Below are 26,494 nucleotides of genomic sequence, written 5' to 3' on the forward strand. Positions count from 1 at the left end.
CAAAGAAGGTCAAAGAAAACTGCTAATACTGACTGTATCTGGATCCTGTTGTGCCTTTTTTCAGTATTAACTGACAAATCAGTCTTATAAACGGTTCGTTCAAGGTGCTTAAAGTGCTTGAAGTACTTGAATTTGACTTTTTGAAATTTAAGGAATGGAAAACCCTTGAAAATAGCAATATTTCTGAAAAGGTACTTGAAATTATTGAAAGACAATGTATCTATGAAATAAGGGTTTAATTTTGTCCATTTTAAGCATGTATGTTTTCATGCAAAATTCACACAATTCAAAAAAATGTCATGCCTTTTTTGCTTGTTTTAGTTAAATGTCAGAAAACAATCAAGCTAAGCCAGTTGTAGCTCTGACAGTGTCGTGTAAACATGCCTGAAGATGCGAAACAAGGAACAGATGAACCAAATCAATTCTTGTGACTTTGATCATTCATTTCAAGCGATTCACTAGCAAGAACCAGATCAAATTAAAAGAGCCATTAATTTTTTCATTAACTCTGAATCAGTTGCAAATATTTTGTTTCAGATCAGGATTTGAAAAAAGATTCACGAAATTACATTGAAATCCTGATCTGAAACAAAAGATTTTTAGAGTAAAAAGTTGTTTAACTGATTCAGAGTCTCTAAAAGCTCTGTTTCGCCCATCACTACATGCTTTTTAAAACCATTACAAGCAATGTCAAATTTCGAAAATGATTCAGTTTTTTTTTTTTTTTCCTTAAAGGAACACTCCACTTTTTTTGAAAATAGGCTCATTTTCCAACTCCCCTAGAATTAAACAGTTGAGTTTTCGAATCCATTCAGCCGATCTCTGGGTCTGGTGGTAGCATTGTTAGCATAGCTTAGCATAGATTATTGAATCCGATTAGACCAGGGGTGCTCAACCCTGTTCCTGTAGATCTACCTTCCTGCAGAGTTCAGCTGCAACCCTGATTAAAGACGCTTGAACCAACTAATTATGATCTGACGGATCACTTGATGATTACAGACAGGTGTGTTTGATCAGGGTTGGACATAAACTCTGCAGGAAAGTAGATCTCCAGGAACAGGGTTGGGCACCCGTGGATTAGATTGGATTGAGCCTCTCGCTCAAAAATGACCAAAGATTTTTGATATTTTTCCTATTTAAAACTTGACACTTCTGTAGTTACATTGTGTACAAATACAGACTAAAAATGAAAAGTTGCGATTTTCTAGGTTGATATGGCTAGGAACTATACTCTCATTTCGGCAACTTTGCTGCCGTACCATGGGTGCAGGAGGCACAATGATATTACGCAGCCGTCAACTCTGCATCTACAGAAAATTAGTGCCGGTCACTTTCAGGCACTGCATAATATTATTGCACCTGCTGCACCCATGGTACGGCAGCAAAGTTCCTTGATTATTACGCCGGAATGACAGTATAGTTCCTAGTCATATCAGCCTAGAAAATCACAACTTTTCATTTTCCGTCAGTCTTGGTACACGATGGAACTACAGAAGAGTCAAGTTTTAAATAGGAAAAATATCTATATCATATCTATATCATTATATATGATCATTTTTGAGTGAGATGCTATCGGTCTAATCAGATTCAATGATCTATGCTAAGGTATGCTAAAAGTGCTACCGCCAGACCCGGAGATCGGCTGAATGGATTCGAAAACGGTAAAACTCAACTGTTTTACTCTAGGGGAGTTGGACAATGAGCCTACTTTCAAAAAAAAAGTGGAGTGTTCCTTTAAACGATAGAAAACATCAAACCATTAATGCAGTACAGTTATAAAACAAAAAAGAAAAGAAAGGAAGTATACACAAATACAATCCTTTAAAGGGGTCATCAGATGCAAAATTCACTTAGACCCGCCCTAAGTGAGCTGTAAGCAGTCCGCCATTGTGTTGATGCCGGAAAAGGGGAAGACGAATGTCTCCTAAGCATTTGAGGTGTTCTGTTGTTGGATATAATAATGAACGTAGCAGTTGTCATTTACTCCCGGCATTTAAACCGTTTTTGAAAGGCCAATCCCCGATCTGCCTAAATGCGTCAAAGTTCGCCCAAATAATTTGTAATGCAGCTTCACCTACAGAAGTGAGAATAAGGGGGGGGGTTTTATGCATCCTTGCAAACCATGCTAGTTAGTGAGTTTTGCGGCTAAATGCAACTAAATTAAACATTATGGCTCGTCACCCCACAGAAGAGTTAATTTTTATTGCCTTTATTTTTTTTTGTATATTTTTATTGTTATTCTCTTTTTTTTTAGAATTTGAAATGGAAGACATTGTTCAGTAAGTGATATCTCTGATTGAATTCCTTGAACATAAAAAAAGTAATGCTTGAAAAGTCCTTGAAAGTTAATTTTACAGTATCTGTAAGAACCCTAAATAAAATGGTCCTACTGAGCTACAAATTAGTGGTCAGCATTCTGATGCAATTGAGGACGGCGTTGGATCTGTCTTAAATTGTAGAGTATGGATGCGGGAGGGAAGATACTGATGTGTGCGCAGGAAGCAGGAAAAAGAATTGACTTGTGGCACTAGTAATAAAATAAATGTTACTCAGATTTACTTTTTTCAAGGTACAGAATGTCATTTGTCTATTGTGCGAAAATAAATAAATGGTTTGCAGGCAAACTTGAACTACAGAATGTCTTTCTACTCTCTCCCGTGTTTGTGTCAGGAATCGTGTCCAAGTCCTTCGAGTGTCGTCTAAAGGGACAGGGGGCATCCTTTGTCCAGGCAGAGTCCGTATTCACCCCTGATGAGAGTGAACTGGGTTCTGAGGCTGTTCAGCAGGTCATTATCATTCAGGGCTACAGCGGGGGAGAGGTGGCCATCGATCATGCCCTGGAGGAGTCGGCTGCTGCCACTTTACAGACCCTCGCTATGTCTAGTCAGCTGGCCGAAGTGCTACACATCACTGAGGATGGACAGCTCATCACATCTGGTCGGGAAGTGTCTACAGTGACAGGAGGGCAGACCACTCAGTACGTGCTGGTGGAGTCTTCCGGAGAGACCGTAGAAGATGCAAGACAGGAAGGGGAGGAGGCTGTGCACAGCGTGTCCGAGTCTTCCTCTGCTCTGGATGCTTTGCTTTGTGCCGTGACGGAGTTGGGCCAACAAGGCGGCCCTAGAGAGGGAGAGATTACCACCACTACAGTGTCAGAACATATGCCAGAAGAGAATTGTGAAGGCCAGACCTCTCAGACACAGAGACAGAGCGAAGGACAGGTATATGAGGAGAGGGCAGAAGTGGGTGTGGTGGCTCAGGTAATGAGCTCTACCCATGAGCACCCATCTGAGGAAATGCAAGAGGTGCTACAGTTTGCTGCCAGTCAGCTGATGATGAAGGAGGGTCTTACTCAAGTTATCGTCAATGACGAGGGGACACATTACATAGTCACACAGCTGGATGACTCTACCCTGCATGTTGAGGGCACTGTAGAGGATCCATCCGGAGAGGAGGCGATAGTTTACTCGGAAATTAATCCAGAATGAGGGGAAGAAGAGAGATTGAGAGTCGATCCTTTTGGTGTTTCTCTTCTCATTTCACTGAATTTGAAATCCTGTGTCTGGTTACTTTTTCTTCTAAGAGGGTGAACTCAGGTCAAAGTGGAACATACATAAAAAGCAAGCTTTTGGGATGGATTGCTTTGGTTTTTTGATCGCTAACAACATTCTATATACAACAACACTTGTGAAATAAACTCTTTATATGTAAAAATGCTTTATATCCTTTTACTAAAGACTAACAACCAAAAAGGTATAAAAATTATTTTTTGAAGTTAAACGTATGTAGATGTTCAGATTGCTAATGAAAACCTTGTTAAACATACACCTTCTGTTTCGTATTCCGCATTTTAGTTCTGAAATACCTTTTTTTGTTGATTCAGGATTGAGGACTAGACATCTTACCAGACAACATTCATACATGATCGGTAAAGTAAGGGACATGTATAAAACTACATTAACTCTGATAAACTGTTTAAATGAAACTTGTATATTTACAACCTGCTTGTGATTTTTATTATTATTATTATTATTATTATTATTATTATTATTAAAAATGTGAACTTCTGAATATATTTTCCAGTGAATTTACCATTTAAAAATTTAAATACCATTTAAAAAGTTTGACTTGCTTAAGTCTCGTAAATAAAGAACTGACCACTTTGTTGGCACATTTGTTTGTTTCCAGTACGTTTTAGGTATGTTAAAAAAGACAGTGTTAAAAGAGTATTCATAATAAAACATCTTGCAAGCTTTAAGCATGTATGTGATTAATGTGACAAAGCTGCAACACAATGCTTAGAGATTGGGAGCAAACAGCAGATGTATTTATTAGTAACATACAGAACAGTAGTATATGTTTTGTGTCAGGTAGGCCTGGTGTAAGGCTATGCATGTAAATCAGAGCACTCATCTGGTTAATCATCTGGATGAACATTGTTGTCTGGAAGCCTAAATAGTTCAATGTGTAGAAAGCAGAAGTTGGTCTGGGAGAATTAAGGCCTGTTTAGGAAGATTAAGAAATATTTAAGAATGTGTAAATGTTTTATGTTGTTGGTTTTTTAGTTCATATTTCTGTAAAATTCAGGATTATTCTTTACACTTAATTGTGCTGCTATTTGCTTTTGTAATAATTTGTTATTAATGCCCATTATGTGTGGTGTGGATGTAATTTGCATTATGAACTCTCTCTCCCCCCTAAAAATAAACATGATTTTGAGGAAAAAAAATTACCGTTTAGGAAATAATAAATATTGGTATCGTTAAAATAGAAAAAAAAAAAAATAGTATCTCATCAAATGTAAAGCAAGTAATTTAATCCATTAAATATAATTAAAATTTACTTAATATAATCAAATATAGCCCATATTTGTCCAGTACATTCAATTTATTTGTTGTTCATAAAATGCAGATATATTGTACATTTTACTGTTATTCTTCTCCGTTATATTAAAAACATGACTTATTTCAGATCCTGAAGTATCAATAAATGTCCTGTAGATGTCGCATCCTCCAACATGATATGGCGCTGCTGCCTTCGCCGTCTCGACTCACTGAAGTTGGCCGCCATTTTGAAATCCAAATCGCTCACACTACACCCGCTCTATAAACTGGAACTATGCCGCGGGGCCGGCCGCGAAAACAAAGGATTAAAGATGACAGCGAAACCGGTAAAGTCAACTGCAGTCTCACAAATAAAAACTTCACACCATAAACTATTTGCTTACGTGCATAGTGCATGACGAAAATGCAACAGAAGGTTAGAGAAAATCATTTGAAGCTTGTGTATATAGTCCCCGGATATAGTATTGCGGGTGTGTGTGCGCGCGTGTGTATCTTTGTGTTTTTGTGCTGCTGCAGGAGTGATTGCGGCGGAATGATATTAATAACACGGTCCTGTGCTGGAGAATACGTAGCTGGAGTGGTTGTCATAGACTTGAGATTGTACTCGCCTACACTACCTGAACTGATACATTTAATTAAAGTACATTATGAGCTGCTCGGTATCGTTGCTAATGTTAGCTAATGCTTCCGTACTTTTGTGAGGAGGGTGTAGAACTTGTCAGGCAGTTATGTAAGATGTGGTTATAGGCTATTTTAGGGATTTATGTACCGATACAGTGATGATATTATATGGTATTTACACAATGTGTTAAATCGGTCTCGTTTTCGCTAATGTTTATTTGGTCTAATTAGTTTTCAGGCTGTACTAGCTGTCAAACAACCAAAAGGTCTCTTAAAAAGAGAAGACCAGTGGAATCCGTCTCGGTTGTCAGCCAAAACGACCAAAAGTGGTTTAACTGTTTTTTGTTGTTGTGAATTCACGGTACCATGGTACTTTTATGTTAGTTAATAGGCATATGTTTGGCGTGTTCAGTCTGTAACTTCAACCAGTTTAGGCAACAGCCCAGCTGTCGTTGTTAAATGCTGCTGTTAAATTTTATATAACATGATTTTCACAGCTTGGCGTGAAAGTAAAAAAGTTTACAAAACATTTAAAATGGGCTCAAAAGTTACAAAATATATTAAACCTACAGATGACATCTACTGACATTTATTTAAAAATGCATATCTGATCTCTGGATTAAACTAGTTTACTCAGAAGTAGCAAAGAAGTAAGTTAGAATGTGCGAACTTGCAGTGCCAAAGTTGTACAACATTTTGAACATTTTGAATTTGATCTTCTGGGAAACATGTCTTCTGTAGCTTCTGATGGTCTTTAATATAAAAAAGGGGGCTTTTAATAAAAAGGGCTCTTGATAAAAAATGAAACGTCAAGGAATATAACTTTTTCAAATAATCAAATCATTTTCAGTAATGTCAGGCATTGCTGAAAATGACTAGATTATTTGAAAAAGTTATTTGGTAAACTGAAGGGTTTAGCTAGCAGATTAATTAACTCAACAAATACATTATACGTGACCCTGGACCACAAAACCAGTCTTAAGTAGCACGGGTATATTTGTAGCAATAGCCAACAATGCATGGTATGGGTCAATATTTTCGATTTCAGTATTTTCTTTTATGTCAAAAATCATTAGGATATTAAGTAAAGATCATGTTCCATGAAGGTATTTTGTAAATTTCATACCGTAAATATATCAAAACTTATTTTTGATTTGCATGGTTTGATTTGCATTGCTAAGAACTTCATTTTGACAGCTTTAAAGGCGATTTTCTCAGTATTTTGATTTATTTGCACCCTTAGTATCCAGATTTTCAAATAGTTGTACTCGGACAAATATTGTCCTGTCAACATCGGATTGTGTTCACACTGCTTGTTTGTTTGTTTGTTTGTTTAATTCCAAACAAAAAAAGTATAAAATCAACATCTGTTTACTCCTGTTGCTAGGTATCAGTGACAAAGGAGAAAGCTGCAAAACGCACAGCATTGTTGGCCTCACATTTATTTAGATATGTTGTTGAACATTTGATTTTGTTTATGAAGAATCAACACATAATGGCACTTGTGTCTCTGCTGTGAATGCACTGCAAATGTTCTGAAGAATGCGGGAGTCCGTTTCTGCTAAAGGCTTGTTGAAATCAGATATTCTAGAGCTGGGCGACATTGATCAAAATCCATATCTTGGTATTTTTGGGCTGAATGGCAGTATACAGTATACCTCTGTATTTTCTACAAAGTGGACTAAATGTTTAGTTGCAAGTCAAAGCCATGTAAAATGTCATCATTTTAATTAAGACAGTAGATGGTCAAAATATAATGCAAAGAGCTTTTTCTCCCTTTAAAAATATGCAGCACAACATATGAACTTATAATGACAAAACTTCAAATATATATATATATATATATATATAATACACACACACACACAAACATACACACATACATATTTAAACTAGATCTGTCTTTGGCAATGTGCAGCTGGTCAGTGATGGAAAGACAATTTCATGTTCTAATGCAAAGAGCTTTTTCTCCCTTTAAAAATATGCAGCACAACATATGAACTTATAATGACAAAACTTCAAATATATATATATATATACATATAATGCACACACACAAACATACACACATACATATTTAAACTAGATCTGTCTCTGGCAATGTGCAGCTGGTCAGTGATGGAAAGACAATTTCATGTTCTTTTCATCATTTAAGAGGTTCTTTGTCATGCTCTACTACAGTAACTGCCTGTGAGTAGCTTGGAAGTTCAATTTCAGTTGCCTGTCTCCATGTCAGTGGAGTGCTGGTTGTGCTAGCTGAGCTCTGCTTGAAGATGCTTGGCATTGATGACTACTTATTGCTATTTAGTCTGCAGGCAAAGGCCCAGCTGGGTCAGTTTGACAGCTGCCCTGAGCAGCTATCAGATATTACGCTTCTAAGACAGCATGGTTTTTCACTACATTGGTCTTTTCACTTGAAATGTATTTGTTTCTGAACTGTGGATCTACAAGTGAGGCCATGTCTGACAGGTCACTAGTGACAGGGTCAACATACTTGATCAATTTGAACAGCTTGCTGTCGCCCTGTTCATGTGCCAGGAGACTTGTGTTGGTGTAGCACAGGTTTGACATGTGAGATGGTAACGGACTTCTCACCCAACAGATCATCTGTAAAGTCCTGAAGGGATTTTAGAGGCGTCTGGATTGCCTCCTGGACTCGAACTCGGGACGCCCAAAGCACAGCGGCACTATATGATTATTTAAAGAAGTTACCCTGTTGCAGTTGTGTGTGCTAAAGCCTGTTTAATTAAGTAAAAAAAAAACTGAGATACCTGATGCATTTTGAAATTGTATGCGTTTGTTCTGTGACAGCATGCAATTTTAATTTAATTTGTGCAGGTCTTAAAAAGTTTTGTAGATTGTATTGTAGATCTTATCCGTTATCACATTAGAAAATATTGATACTGTCAAAACTCAATATCATTTGTCAGGATAGAGAGTGAGAATGCACACTAGTGCACACAAAGCATACACCTTCAACAGTGATTCACTTCCATAATTTAGTACGATCACATGCATATTGGCAGCGAACCATAACCCAGAACATTTTTAAAGTTGACTCGGGGTATTGTTTGCAGTTGTGCAATCTGGATTATGCAAAAACATCATCCAAACTCTGATCTGATGTCAAACAAATCCGGATGCACACCAAAAGTGCTAGTGTGACGGTCCTGTAAACAAATCAAAAAATCCTTTCACAGGTTTACATGTGTCTTGATGGTACTCTGACAAGGTTTCAAATCATTGAGGTAATTATAAGTGGACTATTGCAAAGCCTGTTGTAAGTGACACATTTCTGTATGGTCAGCCTCCTAGGCCAAACATATATCTTAAGTCTAATTATTATTATTGCCTTGCCATGGCGTCCATGTTCAAAATATCTGTAAAAGTTGTTTCACCACATGTTTCACCCTGTCCAAACTGGGCAGCACTAATATTTGGCTCGAAGAGAACTATACATGTACGAAAACTCCAATATGCCACCTTTGTCTTGACATGTGGTGATGTAGGGGCTGTTTGATATTTTTTAGGCTTGGAGAGTCTTTGGCCATTCAAGCTCTTCTCCTCACTGTGCATTGGACCGATATGGACACGTCCTCTTCCAGGCAAATTTGTAACATTGGAATTGGGAACTTCCTAATTGTTGCCCTGATGGTGAAAATGGGGATTTTCAATGCTTTAGCTATTTTCTTACAGCCACTTTCTATTTTGCAGAGCTCAACAATCTTGTTCTGCACATCAGAACTATATTCTTTGGTTTTGCTCCTTGTGATGGCTGATTAAGGGAATTTGGTCATTGTGTTCCACATATTTATAATGCTGTGGAACAGAAAGTCATGGCTGGACAATTTCATTCTCCTTGTCACCCTTGTTAATATGAATGGGAACATACTTCAGAGATATTTTAGTCATAAGAATTTCTAGAGGTGCCAATAATTGTGCTAAACATAACATTTTTTTATTGCAGACATTTTGCAGAAGGTGTATAAAAAAATTAGGATCACAACTGTACATCTGAGATTCGTGATTTGAACCCATTAACACTAAACAGAAACTCTGTCAATGAGATATCATTGTTCACTGATTTTAAGAACTTGTAATGTCTTTCACATGAGATCCACTATATCCAATTTCTAACTTTAACAATTTGATATTCTGTTTCATATCTCAGATTTATTCATTCAACAGACTTTAACATCACAAGCAATTAATCATAAACTGATGCAAAATTTATGATCCATTATATCATTGTTTTAATTGTGGTCTACATTGCCTGACCTCTTTTCTGAAATCTGTTTTAGATGTTAAAAAAAAATTCTGGTCTAGGGAAGAACAGGATTATTATCACATTTTACGAGTGTGTAAATTAATCAGGAGTTGGGTAGGGAAAGCCTAAACTACCAAGACACGTTTTGATTTTCATACTGGAACAATGGATAATGATTTCACATTGTGGAGAAAAGTTGGTATAACCACTGTAAAGGATCTGTTTGAAAGGAGGTGGTGTTATCATTTGGACAGTTGAAGGCTTAATTTAAAATTACACCAAAATAACTTATTCAGGTATTTACAAATTAGGGGCTTTGTGCAAAAACATATTGTCCGTGGATTTTCTTTTTGCCCATTCTAACAGAACAAGTGCTACTGGATAATTGTTTTAAGAGGACACTAATAATTGTGGTCATTGTTCTATTTGTTGTATTTGTAAAGCATTAAAAGGAAAATAAATAAATATAAATAAAAATAAAATGTGGAACTTTTTCCACTGTTGTAGCATCAGCCTATTCAGCCTGATTTGTGTGATACAGTCATAAATAGTTGAAAAAGATTCAAAGTCGTTCCTGTTTGATTTCTGCTCTAAAATGCATTAAATCTTCAGAACAGAATGGATACTTGGAGAGAATTCTGTATCTCCTTTTTATCTCTGAATATATCATTCACTGTTTTTTTTTTCACTGTGCAGATGGAGGTCAAGATGCAAGTTCAGAGAGCCAGAAGCACGTGGAAAATAAATGTAATATTTGCTCCCAGAATTTTCCCAGTGAGAGTCAACTTCAGAGACACCTACGAGACCATGAGGTCAATGATAAGGCAAGAGACTGCACAATATCATCTCACATAAGATCTGATCTGTATAGATAGATGAATTTCATATGAGATATCATTTAACACATGCTTTATTTTAAGATAATGTATAAATTATAATAGACTTGCATGAAATGCTTATTTACCAGGCTCATAGCCAACTAATAATTGTGTGAATAATCAGTAAGATAGTAGTTACAAGCATGCTGTGAACAAGTCACTGCTATAAATCATAAATCACTGTTGCTGATAACCTACTGCACTTACTGTGAAGAGTGCATCTGTTCATCATGCTATTCTTATACTACGCTTGCTCCCTCTCTCAAACAAATTTACTGTTCAGCTGACCTCACCCAGACCATGCTAATGTTGACTAATCCAAAATGCTTGAACCCCTTTCCTCCATCTACTTTTATAAATACCACTAGTTCTGCCCTAGATTTTTTTCCTTAAAATATCCTGCTTAATTTGGGAATATAACTGTACTCTTTAACACTAAATACATTTACATGCACATCAGAATCACAGTTGATGTGAGAAAGCTGTTCATGTTTACATGCATTTTTGGTGGCACTTTTCAGCCACATACTCATGATTCACTATGAGCAAGCAGCTTTCTCCTCACATCTCTTGTTACTTGAATTATTTGTTTGTTGTTTTCCATGGATAATGCATGACTAACTGGATAATGCATTATTACACTGTTTTCTCTCAATTCCCTTTAAAGCCCAAGGACACTTTACACTTTTTTCAGAATGCTACTCAGAATCCTCAAAAAAGCTGTTTTGTTGTGCATGTAAATAGATTCATTAAATGTAGAAGTTAATGTCTAATGTTAAGCAGTGTTTTAAACATATTGTAACAAATGACTATTTTTCCCCCATGTATTGGTCTTGTTTTGGTAGTAATATTAAATATACTTGTCAGAAACTGCTGATAACATAACTGTTTCTTACTGCTTCCTGGATGTAGCCATATCGCTGTGACCAGTGTCCAATGTCCTTTAATGTGGAGTACAATCTTGGCCTTCATAAATCCACTCACACCACCAGCGAACCCAAATGCCCAGTATGCAATAAGAAGTTCTCAAGAGTGGCCAGTCTGAAGGCTCATGTCATGATACATGAGAAAGAAGAGGTCAGAGAACTCTCTATTTATTTATTTATTCTTTAATAAACTGAATCTTTGTCTCCGTGTATAGACTTAGTTCATCTGGAAAATACGTGTTATCAGCCCAATCAGACTGATCCAGAATGAAAATACTAATTGTATTTTAGTCTCTTTTTTGCATTCTCTTTAGCAATATTATGCTTTGTGTTGTCAGAACTTCCTGTGCTCTGAGTGTGGAGATGAATTTATTCTTCAGAGTCAGCTTTCTTTGCATCTGGAGGAACATAGGCAAGAACTCAGTGGAACAAAGTCGCACACTTGCAAGACCTGCAGCCAAGAGTTCACAACGCAAAACCAGCTGAAAGAACATTTGAAAAGTCATGCCAAGATCAGGTGTGAATACATGATGATTACAGTTGAATCAATGCTGTTGTCTTCAGCTAAAGGGTTTAGACAAAAATGAGCACTCATTTACATTGCCTTTCTTTTTCCAGAAGGAGATATTTAGGGTAAATGTTCACACAGCACTTTTGCATGCAACCACAGTTAATATAGTCAAAAAGAAAAGGACTGGTCACTTTAAGAGACAATCACAAGAGTCTGGTTAACATTTCTCCATAACAATTGGTTTTCAATCTCAACATGTGAAGAATAGATAAGCCCTGACTAAAGTTTATTTTTATTTTAAGATCCCTGTTAGTTTCAGCCTGATTGCCAGCCTGAGACAGTAATGCAGGAATTACAAAGAGGCTGTTGGTGCAGAAAATAAAATACATCTAACCCAACCATAAACCTGCAAATAGAAGCAGCATTGTAACACTGAATCACACCGTAAGCCAGCACATATTTATTTTGGTGACCAAATTTGTAAATTGAGACTGCCCAATAATTGCAGACTGGCTCAGACCTACAGAAAGTGTTAGTGCTAAAATATGGGCAAAAATCATGATGTGTATTCCAGAGAGAAAAAAAGTAAACCTAATAATTAAAATTATGCCATATCCTAAAAACACATAACTCTTTTAAAGTGAAACTTGCAAATAACATTAGACAAATCATGTTGACATGTTGAAGAGCCTAACTCAAAGATTGGGTCGACAAAAGCCCAAAATCATTAGTATTGCTTGGTGTGAATTTTCAAGGACACAATCTGAGAGAAACACAGATGCATTGCAGATACGCGAGAGATATTTAGCATTTTAAATATCTATCCAACTCCTGCAGTGTGAAATGCTATGACTGGAAATCACTTCAGCGATAGTTGTGTATAGTTTTAAAAAGAATAGCAATCTGACGACTTTAAAAGTACTATAGCATGTGGGTGGCATAATGTATAATGCATTTGGATGTAAATATAACACCCCTCATTTTTATTCTTTAGATTTTGCGATGTTTGTAACTTAGTTGCTTACTGATTCTTGAGAAGTGGAACAAAACAGGGTGCAAAAGAAAAAAGACAAATGAAACTACATGTATATATCTTATATGTACTAAGCTACTGAGCTATGCTTTGATTCACCCTCCCAATTTTACTCTTTTTTTTATCAAAATGTGCTTTTTACCTTGGACTGTGTAATATAATTTTAACTTTAACAGCAATCAAGATGTTTTTAACATTTCAAAACACATGTTCATGTTAGCAGACAGATGTTAGTTGTTACCTTTATCTATTTACATTCACCAGGATCTTAATATTAACTTGTAAAGATCATAACAAATGATCCAAAAATGATCAGAACAAATATAAAATGAAGAACACGTATACAAACAAACTTTATTATATGTAGATATGTTTTATCCAGTGTTTTGTATTCCCTCAGCCTTATGTTCCCTGAATATTTTGTTCCCTCAACCCTAACTCTGCTAGAAGTGATGGCTGTCAATCCTCAAAAGCAATATATGCTCAGGTCACATATTTAGTATTTATACATTGTTAGAAAAAGTAAACACTATTTTATATTTAATATAATTAAAAATTACTTGAAAACCACAAAAATAGGATGACTTCACATTGAATGTGAACTCTGTCATTGGCATCTGTCACAAAAAGTGGGGACACAACTTTGAAACCTTATGAAACACGCATATTTCACTGAAAAACAACCTTGATTTGATATGAGATATTAAGTGTTGCTTTTGATAAAACAGGCTCTTTTTTTATCCATTTTATAGCATATGAATGATTGAACCCTTCTCTGTGGACACACTGTTTTAGATCTAGTGAGAAGACAATAGGTGTCATAGATTTGATACAGTTTAATAATGATAAAATTAACCTGAAGGGGATAATTGTGTTAAATACATTCTATTATTAATCCCCCATAACATTTACAATTTAAAATATTTTAATTTTTAAACCTAATAGCAGTTGCTGGACATGTTTTGTCCCATGTCTCAAGAATCAATGTGTTGACTCCTCACTAACAATTTTGTGCTTATGCTGTCTGTTTGAAATGTGACATTCTTGACAGGTTTTATGAGATTCATCCATTTGGATACCAGCTTTTTATTGTTATTTTTTATTTTTTATTTTTACTATGAGCTGAATAATCAGATTACTTTTGATTTATTTATTGTCAGTATATAAATTCAGATATATTGTATGTACTGTTTACGTTCGGCTTTGTTGCTCATACTCTGATCCTCAATTCATTTTAAGGCCTGTTATAACAAGTTCAAGGAACTATAAGAACATTGATCGGAGAGGATTCAAAAACGTTTGTCATCACTGTGGGAAGACATTTAAGAAACCCAGTCAGCTTGTGAGACATATACGCATTCACACAGGTAAACATAAATGCACAATTTTTATATTTTTATGAACCTGTGCTGTTGACAGTTTGACAGTATATTTTGTGTGCTACAGGTGAAAGGCCATATAAATGCACTCACTGTGGAAAGGCCTTCAACCAAAAGGTGGTGCTGCAGACACACATGGTGCGACATACAGGGGAGAAACCTCACATGTGCTTGCTTTGTCCTGCCTCTTTCTCCCAAAAAGGAAACCTTCATTCGCATGTTCAGCGAGTTCACTCTCAGGTAACACCCCTGCATTACTTGTCATGAGTTAATTTGTCTTTGTAACACACATTGTTATGTGTGTGAGGGTAGAGTATTATAATCAGTTGTCATTCAAATTAACAATCAAATAATTAATTAATAGCTAATGTTAATTAACTATAAAAATCTAGTTAAATGCTGTAATCATCTGTCCACAAAATTATGAGAATGTGAAAATAATCTAAAATTGGTGCCTGTTCCTACATGGAATAAGATAAAATTGTGGTAGGTTGGCAGAGTCTAAGTAATAGTAGGAGACAGTGTTGCAATATTTACAGTGTTGTGTTATTTTAAATTGCCCAGATAATAATATTAAATAGCATGAAAATATTCAGTATTTCCCCATATCTGTAGTGGGTGCTTTTGTTAATGAAAAATCTCTGTTTTTAGGCAACTGGTGTTCCACTCTTCCCATGTATGGACTGTAGCTGTGTCTATAAAAAGCTTGGCAGCCTCAACGCTCACATCAGCAAAATGCACATATCAGTAATGGAAGTTGAGGAGCCAGCAGCACAGGTGATTTCAGCTCACATGCATTAAAGCACAAACTCCACCCAAAAATGAATATTTTCTTATCTTTAACTCACCCTCATGCCACCCAGGATGTATTTATGTATTTGACTTTATTTCATCTGTGGCGGGTGGGTCATCCTTACATAAGCAGCTTACCTGTAAATTATGATTATGTTTTTTCTGTGTGTGTTTTTTTTTTATTTTTTTATTGTTTTTATTTATTTATTTATTTATTTATTTTCAGAAAGGTAATGCAAGGGTTGATCAGGGTGCAGTGGGGTCGGAAGGGGCAGAGGGTGTTACAGATGTGATCCAACAGCTGCTGGAGCTATCTGACCATGTGACAGCAGACAGTGCTCAGCCACCTCCCCCAGGGCAGACCATAGGCACAGCCATCAACCAGGACATCCTGCAGGTAACCAAGATCTATTTCAGTGAAAGAGAGTAAAAGTAATATGAAACCTAGTCAGAAGGGTTTTTTAAATGACTGTAGATAAAGGTTGAAGAGTTGATTTGATTAGATAGCCTAAAAGACCTGATTCCACGGAGACAACAGATCCATGTGTCCCTGTACTCTGCACAACACATGCTAGGCATTCACATCACAGTTGACTGCCCCAGATTTTTTACTCTCACTTATGTCACAGATCTTGTTGTGGATGACAGCATGAACATAGTAAATCTGATACAGCTATTCAGTGATTCCTTGCTTAGACCATGCACCTGTACAATACTTTCTATTGAAATCACTGACTTCATGAAAAGATTTGGCCCCATTTTCATATCCTCCTGCTCATATTTTCCCTATTGTGTTTGTTGTCATGGTTGTTGATTTGATTTCGTCATTCAGTTCAGGTGTGCGTTGTTAATTATCATTTGCTTGTGCTTTTAAGTTGCACTCTTTCTGTTCATGATTGTCGGGTCTCATCAGTGTCTGGATGTGTTGCCGTTCTTTCTGTGGATTATTTACGTGTGGATTTATAAAAGACTACATTCAGCCTTGCTCGCGCACCTGTGTGTTCAGCAAAACCCGTTCTGCGACAGAAGACCCAACCTGAAAAGTGACAGCAGCGTATCTTTGATTTAGTGTTTTTTTTTTTTTTTTTTTTTTTTTTTCATTTTTTGATCATTGTTTTTTAGTTTTTCCTATGGATCACTTTGCTGCCATTCACCTGCTTTGCCTTAGCAAGGGAGCTGTTTCCTCAAATTCATCTGTCTTGCCCATTAGACCACGTTCTCGGATGGCTGCCTGTGCTTGTACACACCATACTTAACACTGTCACACGAGCACAGTTGTCTGGGGAGGGTGCTGGCTTCCTGTGGATCAGCCTTCACCGTTTAGGATTTCACAAGCTCCACTCCAGACCAAGTGCCCAGCCAGTCACCACCCCGCTGCGTGGAGTGGCGGTTTAAGCCCACCACAGACAGAGAACACCTCAGCTGCGATTTCAGAGCTATCGTTAGAAGGAGCGACAGGGCCTGAAACCATCAGCAAGCCAGAGGGGACCCCGTGCGATCAGGCATGCATGTTGACTGTCTCATCACTCGCTGAGGGAGTGTTAGTGGAATTCGGGGTATGGAGTCGAGCCCCATCCACCCTCCTGCCACTAAGAGTGATTGTTCTCTGGATTTGGACCTGGTTTTTCAGTTTGGAGAGGTAGAGAGTTTGCTCCCCTCAAGCCTACCTGATTCTCTTCATCTGTCTGATGTGATTCTTCAGTCTCCTCAGTCCTCAGTCATTCCTGCTGTCCAGTCTTTTTTGTCACCTGTCAGTCCCTCTGTCTTCATCTCCCGAGCCTGAGGAGCCTATGGTCCCATATTGTCATCCTGACTGGGTTGGGCCATGGAGCACAGTCCTGGCTGTGGCCTGGGTCTCCACTAATCCTCTCCTACCTAAGGCTCCTCCCTGATCATGTCCTCAACCTGCACTTCCCTGGATTTGGTTAGTTGTTCCAGTCATCCGTCCTCTTCCAGAACCTCCTCCTGTATCTCTCTGCCTGTGGCATCCGTTTGCCACCCCATCTCCTCATCTTCCTCACCACTTTCTTGCTACTTTGTGAGGTTGTGCCTTCTGGGAGGGGACGTTCTGTCACAATATCGCATAAGCCCTATTCAGACAGGACTAGTTTTTAACTAGTCTACTTTTCAGCGATTTTAATCCAGTTCAAATTTGCCACGTCTATGTTTTTCTCATACAACCTCTGTAATAATTCCAGAGCAAATTACCTACTGTTTTTCAGCAAACTCAGTGATCGTCTGAGAAAAATAATCCTGTCCGAATGTGAATGTGAATGTGTGTTTTGGCCAACGTGAACTACGGTAGACACTCTTACTACTGTGCGCATTTTTTATATATTTGCCTCCCGGCAAAGAAATAAAAGAGAGCCAGATCAGGTAAACAGTTAAGACTGGCTACTGTAATATCAGCGTCAGGTAAGGTTACTCACCTTCATTTCTGCACTCAGTTACATAATATTTTAGTTACATATGTACCTTTACGAAAATTAAGCATACTACAAATAAAAAAATAAATAATATTAATAATAAAATAGTTTAACTAAAGTAATTACAAATTTACCATGTTTTTGCTATACTAGCCATAGCTTAACCATTGTATTTGTAGTAAAACTGTGGTTATTCTAATCGTAATCAATCCAAATGACTATATGCAGTGCACGTATACAGAGCATGTGATCTCTTTAACGCCCAGATGTAAAAAATAGACCCTCCCACCTCTGTAATAAACACAAAGATGTTAGTCCCGTCCGAATTGGTACATGAAAATCAATTTGGACTTTTTAGTTTGCAGTTTTTCCCTTGTGTTTGTTGTCATGGTGATTTGATTTGATTTTGTCATTCAGTTCAGGTGTGTGTTGTTAATTATTCTCATTTGCTTGTGTATTTTAGTTGTCAGGTCTCATCAATGTGTGGATGTGTTGGAGGCTGTTGTCTATGTGGCCTTCCTCTTCGTGTGATTCTGTGACATCCATTGCACATTACCTTCACTGACAAAACCTAATGTTTTGTTTGTTTGTTTATTTGAAGAAAGGTTATCAGAGCAAAATTAAATGGTTATTAACTGTTTTTCATTAATTTTCCTAAGAATAACTGAAATTGAGTGTGTTCCATTGTTCTGTTATGTTCTGCAAAAAAAAAATAAAAGAACCTAAAAATTGTAACTGCAAAGCCCGGCTTGCTCTCTAATAATATGAGATTTGTATTTCTGTCTCCTTTTGTAAGATCACATTATAAGTTACTGCAAGTCATCATGCACAAGATCATTATCACATAATGGAGTTACAGGTCAATCTAGGCCAGCACGCATCTACATTGGCCAGAGATTTTTGCTCACCACAGATCATTTGTATATTGATGGAATGAAATTGTTCTCTGCTGACACAAGCAAATATATCCTCTGCTGGTGCCTTTATTGCAGCTTAAGCACAGTCGATTGTGGTTGGTTAAGCACCGTTGATTAATCATTTTCGGAGCTCTGTTTTACAGTTTTGTTTTTTTTTTGTTTTTTTTTTGCTCACCTGCTGATTTTGTACATTTGCCCACTGACAAAAAAATGATCAGTCTATAATTTCAAAAAAGTTATAAATTGCATTTTAATGAGCGAAATAAGTATTTGATCCCCTATCAAACAGCAAGATTTCTGGTTCCCAGGTGTCTTTTATACAGGTACTGAGCTGCGATTAGGAGCACTCTCTTAAAAGGATTGCTCCTAATCACAGCTTGTTACCTGTATAAAAGACACCTGTCCACAGACGCAATCAATCAATCAGATTCCAAACTCTCCACCATGGCCAAGACCAAAGAGCCATCCAAGGATGTCAGGGACAAGATTGTAGACCTACACAAGGCTGGAATGGGCTACAAGACCATCACCAAGCAGCTTGGTGAGATGGTGACATCAGTTGGTGCGATGTATTCGCAAATGGGTCATGTATGGGTATTCCAGCATGAAAATGACCCAAAACACAGGTCCTGTAGTGGCCTAACCAGTCTCCAGACCTTAATCCCATAGAAAATGTCAGCCTTGAAACCTTAATGACTTGGAGAGGATCTGCAAAGAGGAGTGGGACGAAATCCCACCTGAGATGTGTGCAAACCTGGTGGCCAGCTACAAGAAATGTCTGACCTCTGTGATTGCCAACAAGGGTTTTGCTACCAAGTACTAAGTCATGTTTTGCGAAGGGATCAAATACTTATTTCACTCATTAAAATGTAAATCAATTTATAACTTTTTTGAAATGCGTTTTTCTGCATTTTATTGTTGTTATTCTGTCTCTCACTGTTAAAATAAACCTACCATTAAAATATAGACTGATCATTTCTTTGTCAGTGGGCAAACATACAAAATCAGCAGGGGATCAAATAATTTTTTTCCACCACTCTAAATTATGACAGATTTTGATATAAAAATCCTATTAAATTATAAGTGCACCTCAGAAAATGGTCTGAAATCATTTAAATTGCAGTTCATGACCCCTTTAACATTTGTTTGAATGAAATTTGATGTTTCCACAGCAAGCTCTGGAGAACAGCGGACTGACTGAGATTCCAGTTCAGCCTGAAACTCAGAGTAGCTCAGAAAAGCTACAGCCAGACTCAGCTGCCCCAACTGACACCTCAACAAATGATGGACCAGTCCCCTCAAAAATACTCATGACTGACACTGTTGTAAAAAAGGAGAAAAGAAGCATTATCAAAAAGCCTCCACAGATGCTAGGTATGCTTCACAGGCCTGGAACATTTTCATTTAATTATCCTCTACTAAATGGATAAATGAGAGTTGCCACAGCTTGATCAGAAAAAAATAAAAAAGGATTTAAAAGTTATATTTACAGCTTTCTGAAATCATATGATAACTTAGTGTAATAAACAGACCCTTACTGTAGTCACTTTTCACTAATAATGTGGTCTCAGACTTTAGGATCCAGCTCCATTTATATTCACAATTACATAGCAAATATGATATTTGTGTTTGTTTTTAGGCACCATCAGGCAGGAAAATGGTGTGAGGTGGCACGGCTGTCCATACTGCTCCAAAGAGTTCAAGAAGCCCAGCGATCTGGTCCGTCATATCCGTATTCACACTCATGAAAAACCCTACAAATGCAAGCAGTGCTTCCGTGCCTTTGCGGTCAAGAGCACCCTGACTGCCCACATGAAGATCCACACAGGCATTAAAGCTTTTGAGTGTCAGTACTGCATGAAACGTTTCTCAACATCTGGGAGCATGAAGGTCCATCAGCGTCTCCACACTGGTGAGAACAACACTCTTTCTGGTACATACACATACTTTGACCAAGAGTTCCTAGAACAGGGGTGTCCGGTCCTGCTTCGTATTGCAGAGTTTACCTCCACAACACCTGCTTAAAAGTTTCTAGTTTTCCTGAAGACACTGATTCACTTGGTCAGAAGTGTTTAATTAGGACTGGAGCTAAACTCTGCTAAAAGCTGGTCCTCAAAGAATAAACGCATATTATGTTTAATAACTTCTTACCAGCACATGAATATGCTGAGATTGCATGTTTGCAACTTATATAGCCACTCAGAACACTAACACTGAGATTATGTTCAAATGTAGCATTGAGTGTTTATTAACTGTTCATTTGTCATTTACTGAAAATTCTCATTTAGTCATTTCTCTTATATCACCACATCATGAGAAATGAGAATTAAAAAAATTATATATACATATATATTATAGATTAAAAGGTTCTCTCTTGGAAACAGAGTAGCCTTTAGGAACAGGATAAAAACAGAGAACGAGTTCTTGAAATGGAAAAGTCTCTTGATATCTTGACTCTTGCCATTGTTGTTACCAGAAAAAAACCCCTGCAAAACAGCAAAACCAGAAGCCAAAAACACGGAAGCGTAAAAGACTGCTCAAAAACAGCCCACATTTCTCTAATCAAAAAATAATAATAATAATATTACTGAACTTGTACTCTTCATCCCTGTGGCTGTAGTGCATTTGATATTGTTTATTTGCGATGTCAGTTACATTTGTTGTCTGTTTATAATGTTTTTATGTGTGCATATTCATGTTCATCAACAAAATTTAGTGCTAAAATTATTAAAGAGATTTGGAAAGAAGCTAAATATATATTTCAAAGGTATTTGCAACTAATTATATGGCAATAAATACATATTTTAATAGTCTTGACATTTCCAAAACTGGGGGTTAATAGGGGGAAAATGGCTTTACAAAGAGAAAAAGAAACATGCATATAACACTTCCTCAACAGGTACCAGATCAAAATGTGAAAACAAATTAAATTTCTTGAATGAAAAAAAAGAAAAAAAAAAGACTTGACATGTTTATTTGCCTTTCCTCAGGTTTACGGCCATTCCCTTGTCCTCACTGCGAGAAGTTCTTCCGTACATCAGGCCACAGGAAAACACATGTCACCTCTCACTTTAAGAGTATACACCACAAAAAACACAAATACCCTCGAAAATCTCACAAAACCAGAGTGTCCAGAAGCAATCTGCCTTTGCCTGATATACCTCTCCAAGAGCCAATACTTATCACGGACATGGGTACGGAAGATCATCAACAAAGTGTTTGCATGCACCTTTACAGAGCTTGTAGTTCAGCTAGTCGTTGAGCTTGTAGTTATATTCAGTCTAAATCAGGGTCAGAAGTTAACTGAGCTTTTTTTAATCTGATGTGATTTTTATTATTTTTTTTATTTTTTTTTTTAACATTGTCCTTATCTCTGCAGGACTCCTGCAGAACCAGAGCTCACGGGCCGCCCTGCAGCAGTATCTGGACATTGTGGAGAATGAGCGTCCATATAAGTGTGGATTCTGCAGCAAAGCCTACAAGAAGTCAAGTCACCTTAAGCAGCACATCAGGTCCAAATTATGCACAGTGCATATTTATTAATAATGAGAGTGGAGTTCTGTGGAGGACAAAAATGAAAAATCAACAAAGCTTTGGTCATATAAAACCTGTTTATCTTTTTTTTGTTTTTTTTTGCCACATTTTTGGACAAACTAGTTAGCAATTACGCCGATTCAATTGTACACTCCTTATGTACCTGCTTATGGCTTGTCATTTGCACATTGGCTTGTGTACCGTAACATGATGCTGTACATTCAGTAGCACCACAAGAAGTACTGATCCAGAAACAGATTAAATAGCTGTAGTTTTGATGTGGGAGTGTTTGTATTTCATGTGTTTTGCAGGTCACATACAGGGGAGCGCCCGTATAAGTGCCTGCAGTGCAGTAAGGGCTTTGCTTCATCTGGTGTATTGAAAGCTCATATCCGCACACACTCTGGCCTCAGAGCCTTCAAGTGCCTGCTGTGTGACACCACCTTCACCACCAGCGGGAGCCTGCGACGCCATATGACTACCCACAGCGACATACGGCCCTACATGTGTCCCTACTGCCAGAAAACCTTCAAATCCTCCCCCAACTGCAGAAAGCACATGAAAACACACAGGTGAGTTTTTGTCTTCACCCAGAAATTAAAATTCTGTTATCATTTCCTCACCCTCAAGATGTTCCAAGCCTGTATAAATTTCTTTGTTCTGCTAAACACAAAAGAAGGTATTCTGAAGAATGTGGGTAACAGTTCAAACTGATCCCCATTGACCTCCATAGTATGAATGCCAATGGGGATCAGGAACTGTTTGAACTGTTACCCACATTCTTCAGAATACCTTCTTTTGTGTTTAGCAGAACAAAGATATTTTGATATTGGTTATGCTGTGATATTTGTAGGGGAGCAGTTGTAGAGCATTTTTGTATTTGTTTTGTTTTATTCTCAGGTATGAGCTGGCTCAACAGCTGCAACAGCAGCAAAACTCAAATGACATGCAGCCGCCCACAGCTGTAGTTGGCACAGGGACCCAGAGCATGCTTGAGGTGGTGGGAGACAGCCAACAGGTGGCACTGCCGACTACACTGGGGGAAGATGCCCTGCAGGAAACAGGTGAGAGGGACGCAAGCTCTTTTCATTTACAATAATATATATTTTCTTACAAAACGACTGAAGCTTGCGCATTGGTTTTTGACAAACATGAACTGGGACACTGATGCTGACAGGTCATTTGAGATTGGAGGCTATGTTTGTTTTGGGGGGGCGCCTTCTCCGAGTAGGAAACAGAGACAGTGTGTGATGAGAATGAATGAGAAAACAATTTACAGTACAAAATGTTTAACAGTCTAGTACAAAACACAATATAATCTTCGGTTCTACCCCCACTCATTTACTATTACTATTATTTACATTGTGAAATGGGTTGATTGTGCGCTCTAAAAAATACTGGGTTAAATACAACCCAGTGCTGGGTGAAATATGGACAAACCCAGCAATTGGGTTGTTTTGGGTTAAATGTTTAACCCAACTGTCTGGGTAGTTTTGTTTAAACTCAGCTATTGTTTAAAAATGACTATATGGCTGGCCTAAAATAAGCCCAAAATAGGTTGTAAATTAAAAATAAAAAATCAGACACATAATGACTAGAGGCATCAGCAATAATCAAAAGGTGAACATTTATTAACAAGCAATAAAAAAAAGTCGCTGGGTCGTTTTTAACCCAGCATTTTTTAGAGTGTGTGTGTATAGATTGATCCACACTAGAATATGAATTTACGTCATATCATATTTACATTATTAAATTACTTTTTATTATTTATACAGTGGATTTTAAATATTTAATCTAATTAATCTATATTTCAATATAAACCCCAGACAAATATTGATTTTTGGAATAGTGTCCTTACACGTGTCACTTACACAAAAAAACAGATTCTATATTGAATAAATTTGAATTCGAAAATACAATGTAAAATAATGCAAACATAGCTAAAATTAGAGTGTTGAACTTGCTTCTCCTGTGTTCTGTTGTTCTGACATCCACAACATTAAGGACTTTGACTCCTCATTTCAAAATACCACAGCATGCCACTGGATTGTTTACATAAAATAATTTCTTTATTTAAATGAAAAGATGGGACTGATGGGGGGAAAAGCATTAAATTAACAATGAAAATACTGTATTTATCCACAGAATCATTTGTGAGTGCTCAGCATGCTCACATGGGCCAGTTTGAGGCACCAGCATTGCCTCAGCCCACCTTTGAACAGCCAGCTATGACACAAGGTAACACACATGCACACCTTCTGTAAATACACTTATTTTGGACTAAATTTGCATGTTGTTCATTAAGTAACTTTACACTGTGTCATGTGAATTTCCTGTAGAATGCATATGTCTATGCAGCTTCAGTGAGACAAAGAATTTAATTAAAAAACAGACTGTTCTATCTCCACCTTCTTGTTTTAGTCACTTATGTATGAAGACAGAAACATAACTCTACATATAAACTAAATATTTACGAATACACATTGATTCATACTGATTGATCCAGTTTAAAAGTACCCAGAGTAAAACCAGATCCCCAGGTTAGCGGTGTAGTGTAAGTATATATCCTTAATGTGTTACAAATAGGCAGTTATATATTTTGACAATTAATTTTAAACATTTATTTCAAATGTATTAAAAAAATACATTTATTGCATATTGTTTATACATTTATTGTTATTCAGTTGATTTAATATAATCAGATTTTTTATTCTAAAACTTTTATTGCATCCAGCAGTGTTTCTTCCTTCCTCGATAATACATTATTAAATTACTCAAAATGATGCTCTTTAAGTTTTGTGTGATTGGCAGTTCACACGCTCCAGAGTTAATCGTAAACTCTGCAGTTGTTTGGTTGTTTGGCCTCAGTTTCTCAATTTTCTCTATGTTCAAAACTCAATTTTCAGTTGAGGACTATTGCAAAAATGATTTTTTTTTTGTCTGTTGCTGATCTTGAGATAGTGATTCATGCATTTATCTCCTCCCGCTTGGAATATTGTAATGCTCTTTATTTGGAAGTAAGCCAATCTCTTATTCCAAAATTGCAATTGGTCCAGAATGCCGCCACAAGGCTCCTTACTAGCACAAAGAAAAGGGAAAAGCCGCATTGGCTTCCAGGTAAATATCAGATTCATTATAAGCTGTTGTACGTTTTTTAAAGCTGCCATGATATGGCCCCATAAAATATTAGAAATCTGATTCATATTGGTTCTTGTGGACCTCAAAGATCACTTAATTGCTTAGTGGTCTCAGTACCGAAAACTTGCCTGAAAACTAAAGAGGATGTGGTATTTTCTGTTGCTGGCCTAAGACTAAATACCCTTCCACCTGATATCTGCACCCTCAGTTGATGTTTTTACATCTGACTTGAGAACATACTTGTTCTCTATAGCTTTTAATTGTTTATTTTTAGAAGTTGCAATTTGTTTTAATGTTGTAATTTTTATTTTTCCTGTTATTGTTCATTTTTGCTTCTGTTTGTTCCTAGTATCATTGTATTATTTACTGTACAGTCCTTTAGTCTACTTTGTAGAAACTCTCAAGCACTCAAGTAAAGTGTTTAAGACAATTATAGGGAAGTGAAAGAAAAAAAAAAGCTGTTAACATTTGAAGTGGATCCAAAAATTCATTGAAGTTGTTCTAAGACAAGAATGGGTATTGTTTTGGTTTTAGAACAAATTTAATGAAAGGTTTTGATCCTCTTCAAATGTTGACTACTGTATATTTTGTTGATTTACAGTAACCTAGCTGTCACTAGAAAGAGAGGTCCTTGTAGAAAAAAAGTTGATAGAAAATTACAGTTGAGGTGAGTTTGATCATAGTTTGAGCTGAGTCTGCCAGGCAGTAGCCATCCAGGGCTAGGTTTGAGGAACCCTGGTTTAAAATACAAAAATGTGCTCTGTTGCAGGTTTTACTATAGCTGAGGGATTTACCCAGCAGGCACATTTCTCTACAGTACAGCAGCTTCAGGACTCAAGCACATTGGAGTCACAAGCCTTGACTGCCAGCTACCACCCTCCCAACCTACTGCATGTAACACACTCTGAGGTACAAACACATCACCCGCCCCCCACCCAAAACTACTGCACATAAAGCCAAACAGCTGTGATTCCCAACCCTGGTTTGCAGTACCCCCATACATAATTATAGAGATATCCCGTATTTGACACATCCAGTTCAGTAAAATCAGGTGTGTTGCGGTGTTGGGGGTTCTCTGAGACCAGGGCTGGTAGGCACTACACTACAGAATAGAAAATTGCACACTAAACAACTGATTGCTGACTTTGTGCGTCAATGTCTGTGTTTGCACTGCAAGTCTTAATGCACAGATCCAATCTTTTCACCATATCCAATTTTTGGCCCGTCT

The 26,494-nt window shown here is 37.2% G+C and overlaps 2 protein-coding genes across 5 annotated transcripts in view; both read left to right on the forward strand.

Moving 5' to 3' along the window:
• Positions 1-4,759, forward strand: part of znf407 (zinc finger protein 407) — a 48,121-nt gene extending 43,362 nt beyond the window's left edge. For 2 of the 3 annotated variants that reach the window (XM_051131839.1, XM_051131840.1), the window contains exon 9: positions 2,671-4,759. In XM_051131839.1, coding sequence (XP_050987796.1) covers positions 2,671-3,488 — 818 coding nt within the window. In that variant the 3' untranslated portion in view covers positions 3,489-4,759. Of the gene's footprint in view, positions 1-2,254; positions 2,280-2,670 lie in introns of all 3 variants that reach the window. The other variant, XM_051131841.1, reaches the window with a different exon arrangement.
• Positions 4,760-5,043: 284 nt separating this feature from the next.
• The window catches only part of LOC127178739 (zinc finger protein 236), a 42,273-nt gene continuing 20,822 nt past the window's right edge, over positions 5,044-26,494 (forward strand). The window contains exons 1-16 of one of the 2 annotated variants that reach the window (XM_051131815.1): positions 5,044-5,170; positions 10,429-10,556; positions 11,523-11,687; positions 11,875-12,053; positions 14,320-14,447; positions 14,527-14,699; positions 15,111-15,236; positions 15,478-15,648; positions 19,767-19,968; positions 20,234-20,506; positions 21,585-21,788; positions 21,974-22,106; positions 22,440-22,700; positions 23,029-23,192; positions 24,274-24,366; positions 26,036-26,175. In XM_051131815.1, coding sequence (XP_050987772.1) covers positions 5,119-5,170; positions 10,429-10,556; positions 11,523-11,687; positions 11,875-12,053; positions 14,320-14,447; positions 14,527-14,699; positions 15,111-15,236; positions 15,478-15,648; positions 19,767-19,968; positions 20,234-20,506; positions 21,585-21,788; positions 21,974-22,106; positions 22,440-22,700; positions 23,029-23,192; positions 24,274-24,366; positions 26,036-26,175 — 2,592 coding nt within the window. In that variant the 5' untranslated portion in view covers positions 5,044-5,118. Of the gene's footprint in view, positions 5,171-5,352; positions 8,714-10,428; positions 10,557-11,522; positions 11,688-11,874; positions 12,054-14,319; positions 14,448-14,526; positions 14,700-15,110; positions 15,237-15,477; positions 15,649-19,766; positions 19,969-20,233; positions 20,507-21,584; positions 21,789-21,973; positions 22,107-22,439; positions 22,701-23,028; positions 23,193-24,273; positions 24,367-26,035; positions 26,176-26,494 lie in introns of those variants that run through there. The other variant, XM_051131816.1, reaches the window with a different exon arrangement.

The sequence above is a fragment of the Labeo rohita genome, chromosome 16, assembly GCF_022985175.1.
Source record: "Labeo rohita strain BAU-BD-2019 chromosome 16, IGBB_LRoh.1.0, whole genome shotgun sequence".
In the NCBI taxonomy this organism is placed as follows: domain Eukaryota; kingdom Metazoa; phylum Chordata; class Actinopteri; order Cypriniformes; family Cyprinidae; genus Labeo; species Labeo rohita.